General features: G+C 32.4%; 1 protein-coding gene across 1 annotated transcript; it reads right to left on the reverse strand.

Annotated features, from left to right (window-relative positions):
- Positions 1 to 1,861: 1,861 nt before the first annotated feature.
- On the reverse strand, positions 1,862 to 4,705 carry LOC132641267 (uncharacterized). The gene is made up of 3 exons (XM_060358196.1): positions 3,761 to 4,705; positions 2,653 to 2,881; positions 1,862 to 2,239 (listed from the first exon to the last, which is right to left on the reverse strand). The coding sequence occupies exons 1-3, from the start codon at positions 4,528 to 4,530 to the stop codon at positions 2,075 to 2,077; spliced, it is 1,164 nt and encodes a 387-aa protein (XP_060214179.1). The 5' UTR covers positions 4,531 to 4,705; the 3' UTR covers positions 1,862 to 2,074.
- Positions 4,706 to 6,000: the final 1,295 nt, after the last annotated feature.

The following is a 6,000-nucleotide window of genomic DNA, read 5'->3' on the forward strand; positions in this document are numbered from 1 at the left end:
AATAATAGGATTCTTAAGTGGATATACTTTTGTTGGTAGATGTTTGATTTATTGCATTAAAAATATTGCGGAAGTATAATAGAAAATATGCATCTTGTTTAAATTAGATAAACTCTTATTCCCAATTTTGCCTTGGCTTTTAAAGACATTGTGATAAATGCTTTGTGACATTTTGTTGTTTTATCTCAGAATTAGTTGTAATTTCGGAATTATTTTCCCACATAGAGTGTAGGATAAAAATGATGCTACTAGAATTGTAGTATAAAGAATTTCGGAATTATTAATTTTGAAATTTAAAAATTCTACTAAACTCGAGATAAAGTAATTCTATATTTAATCCTGGGATTGTTATTCTTTTTACGCACCAACCAAACCACACCTACGTGCTTCAATCTTGTTTTGATAATTGGTCAAATTATAGATACAAATTTGTTAATGAAAAAGGATGACTTAATACAACGTAGAATATCAAATTGTATCTCTAACATGTGTGAGACATGGGAATGTGTAACAATCTTGCAACGCTTATAGAAAATAAACATTATAGAAACATTAAAATTTATTATATTAATATTATCCTGATATATTGTATTAGTATGATAAATATAGCAGGAGATTATATCCTGCTGTACTCTGTCTAGATGTATAATATTTGTTGCTACATTTTATATAAAAACATTGAATTTTCATGTACATGTGTTCACAAATCAGCCTAGTGTTATTTCAACGGACGGTTGAGATTAAGTACGTAGAATAATAAGGTTTAATTAATATGAGTTCCTTCAACTGACGGCATTTTAATTAATTAGTCTTGTTGACTTGAATCTAATTATCCAAAACAAAGATTATTACTTATTATTTTTCACTAAATAACAATTGTGAGTTATCAGTAATGATGGGTCGTGAAAAACAAGCGAGGTTTATATAATTGCATATCAAATTATAATAATGAAGCTTTCATATTCTTTTTACCCACACCAAAGGACAGGTATAATGATCTAACACGGGGCTTACACTCTTTTTGCTAGTCTCTTTTGAATCCTTAAGATATTCAAACTATAAAATTAAGAAAGTGTTAAATAATATGGTCTGTAAGAATTATTATGCCATTAAAGTCAAAAAGTGGCTATTTAATAATAATAACGTCGCTACTGTGTAGTTACATTTCTACCTAACTCTTACCTTCTCCAACCATTATTTTGAACCTCTTACATTCTATAAAAAGAAAGTCAAAGTTGTTACGGTTACAATTATTTAAGAAGAGAAAAGTATTCAAAGTACAAATTCATCTTCTTTAGGATAGCCTACTAGGCAATGGTGGACTGCCTAAAATGACAATAATTTAGGAGTGATCACTTCTTAATCTTGTTTCTTGATTTGCACATATGTATCAATACTTTTATTCAAATTGTTTGAGAACGAACATACTCAACGAAAGTTTTTTCTGAATTCCAAAAGTGACACACAAAATGTGATCAAGGACTAAGGGAGGTTAAACTTTTCACCTTTTTTATTTTTTGGAAACGCAGAGTTCCAATAATCTGTAATTGAGAAGATCGCATAAGGATAGTAGCATTTGTCACTTTTTCCTTTCCTTAAATGTTGATCAATAAGTTGTTCGTTTTAATTTGAAACCAAAGGGCATACTTTATTACATTGCTTTGTTACATTCCTGATTATGAGAAACTTCTATCAATAAATGCAAGATACATGTTTCTCATATACACATTTTATCACTTGACTTTTTTAATATTTAACTGCTAAGTTCAAATTGAATTGTTTGATTTAAGTACCGGATGCTAAGGTTAAATTGTATGATACACATTACTCTTGCAAGGAAAACATGAATGCGAAATTGGAAAAAAGCTCACATTGATTGATGTGCATGTTAGATTGAAAAGGCGTATATATATACAAGTTACAATTGCTGTCAATTGATTGTTACATCATTAAACTCAACCTCCAGCAAGCATTCTGCCAGCCAGGGTGGTTTTGGAATATTCATTCATACTTTTGCATACTACTAGTAGTAGTAAATTTACATTGACCAAACTTTAATACTCCTGTAAGAACTTTAATTGTTCGTGTCACAAAATTTTCCATGCATCCTGTTTTGTACAGCTTTGATAGCAGCAACTCTGGCAGCAGTGGCAGCTCTGTTTGCTGCCATTACTGCCTTGTTCACTTGATCATCCACCCTACGTATGTTGATTGCATTCTCTGCTGCCTTTCTACTAGCCTGCATAAAAAATATCAGTAAGATTATGACAAGTCAATGCTTGAGCAGTTGCATAAGTTTCTATAACCAGAGAGACTTAACTGCAAGGAGGTGTAGGGTAAGGGGTTGTTTGGTTGCTGGTTAGACAGTGGATTATTCATGCATTAAAATTAGTATAACTAGTGTACCATGTTTGGTAGCAGTTTAGTTGCTATATATAAAATTCAATAAACCTGAGTAGTGTGTTTGGTTACCAGCTTACAATCTCACATAACTAATACATGTAACGTAATCTGCATAACTAATCTTTGCATTACTAATACATGCATAACTATAACCAGCAAATCAAACAACCCCTTAGTATTAAATGAGAAATCATGACTACACGTCTTGTGGCTGGTACTGATCATGTTGAACTAGAAAATAAATTTTACCTGAACGGCTCGAATGACAGCATCAGTAAGTGGGGGTAAAGGAATATTGAGATTGCCAGAGGCCCATTCACCACACCTTGTGTCACCATTTCTAAATGTGTACATTCCATAACCTTGCTTACGACCTTCATGCCATGACCCTTCATAGCAATGCCCATTGGCAAAGTGATACACACCAAAACCATGAATCTTGTCTCCAAAATATTCCCCTGCATATCGATCACCATTCCTGCACCAAATCCATTCACCAAGTTGCTTATCACATACTCTCACTCAATGTTCATAAATACTAAAAACAATCAAGAACCAGACAGTGACATGAACTTCACTCTAAATGGAAAGAACTTTTAGGAAAAGTCCAAATATAAGTTCTAACTTGATTGATGCTAATAAATTCACAAAAATCCAAAAGACAGTAAACTGAAAAAACATTCAATTTCCTTCAGAACTCTGTCACTTATTCCATCATCATGCAAGAACAAAACACAGTCCACAAGATAATTAATACTCCTCCATCTCAATTTATATGACACTTCTATATTTAGTATCTATTTACTCTCAATGAGCTATTTATAGCCACACAATAGCCGTGGCTTATTTTAAAACACAAGTTTCAAAGGTCCTTCTTTCTTAAACTCTACGCTCAATCAAACAATATCACATAAATTGAGACCCATATCACAAAAATTATCACTGATCGTATCTGTAAATCTCACAAAATGACTTGCACCTAAGATTCACAAACAAATAAAATAGGCCTTTGGACATAAAAGATGTGAAATTTGAAAAAAAGTGTAGTATTTATAAAAATAAAAAAAAAAAAAAAAAATCGTATTTGAAAGCTGGAGTTGTGTTTGGACATGAATACAATTTGGAAAAATGATGAATTTTTGTGAGTGATTTGGAGTGAAAACAGTTATATGGAGTTTTTCGAATATTCCACAATTCTAACTTCCAAAAATTGTAACAATTTTGTTTCCAAACATGATTCCGGCAAAAAGGTGAAAATTATCAATGGCCAAACAGGCCTGAAGATTCTAATTCCGAGATGTGAAGAAGTTACTCCATAGCAAACAAAGTTCAACTAAAGAAACCAATATTTTCTTACCTGAAATGGTAACAACCAAGGCCATGCTTAACACCACATTTAAACCCCCCAACATAACAACTCCCATCAGAGCAACTCTGTACACCAATTCCATGACTCTGTCCATTACACCATTCTCCAACATAACTATCTCCAGTATAAAATTTATACACTCCATAACCATTTCTCATTCCTTGTCTATATTGTCCTTTATATTTACTACCTCTAGCCCAATTCTCTATTCCATACCCATCATACTTTCCATTAATCCAATCACCTTCATATCTACCCTTCATAAAAAATGTGTAAACCCCACTTCCATTACACTTCCCTTTATGAAATTCACCTTCATATAAATCTCCATTACTGTAAACCTCTACTCCTTCTTTCACTGTTTCATTCTTCTTTTCTACGTCTATTCTTTGCTCTCCAATGAACCATTTTACTTTATTACTCTTAGTTGACACTAAACCAAGTTTCCTCTTGAACTTATTACAACTCCTTTGAATTGTAGTCTTGTTTTTTCCGGCTAAGTAGAGTAAAATTGCAATGAAGATTAGTGTTAAGAGCAGATTTTTTGACGTGGATATGTTGAAGAAATAGAACACTAGTGTGTATATAGAAAGCAAGGAAACCACTATAACCGGTCGAACCGGAGTTGAGGCGGTTTTTTTATGGGGTTTTTGTTCTTCAATGTCCGGTTCTTGATCAGCTGACCGGATAGTTAGAGATGATCGGAGAAGTGAAGATTGAGTTCTTGTAAGCTTCGGTTTGCTTTTCTGACCGTCCATTTGTTAGTATGTGTAATCTCAACCGTTGGATGATCATGTATGTTGATACGGCGGCTTCATATTTCAGGTTGGTGGCGCAGGTTAGGCAGTTTGAAGTGCGCAGGTTAAGCTAGTTTTGAAGTAGTAATAAGAAAGGAGAAAGAGACAGAGAGAGAGAGGGTAATTTTAGAGGGATGAGAGTGGGACCGGGTTTTATGTGAGTTGTGGAACCACTTTGATTTAATTTGAGCCGTAGATCTATATTTTCCAATGGTTGGATTTTGAGGGAAATTTTGTAGCGCCCGTAGTTTTATTTCTTTGGGCAGTTTCCCATTTTGACGGAATGAATTGGTCGTCGCATCAAGTTTTCGTGCTTTATTTTTGTACGTGCCGCTACAATAGTGGAGTACAATGTAAAATATCTTTCTTTTCTAATTTCGGACGTTCCTCTAATCTACACCTGTTAATCGGTTCCAACCGGACCGAACCAGTAATCGATTAACAAATCGGCTGATTTTCAATTTAAAAATCAGAATTGGCTACCGGTTTCGGTTTACCGGTTAAATAATCGAAATTGGACAAGTCCGGTTCAAAAGTATCCAAAAACCTTTTTTTTTTGTATAGTATATATATATATATATAGTATTTATTAGTATATTGTAGGTATATTTACATATGTTATATAAGTTTATAAGTAAAGTTTATATATTTACTGACTAACAGCAATACAGCATATACGTACATATATACATACATACATATATATATATATATATATATTAAGTTATGTGCTTAAGTTATACTACATATACCTAAAATATACTAAGAATATACTTATATATATTAATATACTTAGGTTATATATATATATATATATATATATGTTTAAGTTATATGTATACTATGAGCCTGTTTGGATGGCTTATGTCTATAAGCTGCAAACAGCTTATAAGCTAAAAAAATAAGTTGGAGTTTCATCATCATCATCATCATCAATTTCATTAAAAGTGTCGGTATAATATTGTTGCATGGTCTCATGATCTAAAAGTGGATTATTTCCATCAACATCAATACCTAAATTAGGTGTTTCTTCCACAAATGTTTCCTCATTAAACTCACCCCTAACAATACCATTACTACCGGCACCACGTCTAAATCTCTTCGCCATTATTAAATAGAATTAATTTAAATCACACTCAAATAAATCACAAGAAAATAAATTGCGAAAAATAAAGATAGAGTTGGAACGAAGGTACCAAATTGCCGGACTAATTTCCAACAAAGTGAAAGCGATTAGAATTGCAAATCCACCAAAACTACTTCGGATTGTTGCAAAATCACCAACTCCACCAATAATATTATAATAGCAAAATTAATAATTGAAACTATAATAAGACTTTATAATATTTAATTAAGAGAAATTTAAAGTGGCTAATTGTTGCAAAGTAACTATAATTGAGAGATTGAGAGAAAGAGAAGAGTGAATTGGTG

This window comes from Lycium barbarum, chromosome 1 (genome assembly GCF_019175385.1).
Source record: "Lycium barbarum isolate Lr01 chromosome 1, ASM1917538v2, whole genome shotgun sequence".
NCBI lineage: Eukaryota > Viridiplantae > Streptophyta > Magnoliopsida > Solanales > Solanaceae > Lycium > Lycium barbarum.

Bases quoted from the DNA above. Each gene is read 5' to 3' on its own strand.
- LOC132641267 (XM_060358196.1), bottom strand. From the start codon at position 4,530: ATGGACGGTCAGAAAAGCAAACCGAAGCTTACAAGAACTCAATCTTCA. The intron at 2,882-3,760 runs GTAAGAAAATAT...GATTTGGTGCAG, and splicing joins CTTGGTTGTTACCATTTCAG to GAATGGTGATCGATATGCAG. The intron at 2,240-2,652 runs GTAAAATTTATT...TTTTTTATGCAG, and splicing joins CTGTCATTCGAGCCGTTCAG to GCTAGTAGAAAGGCAGCAGA.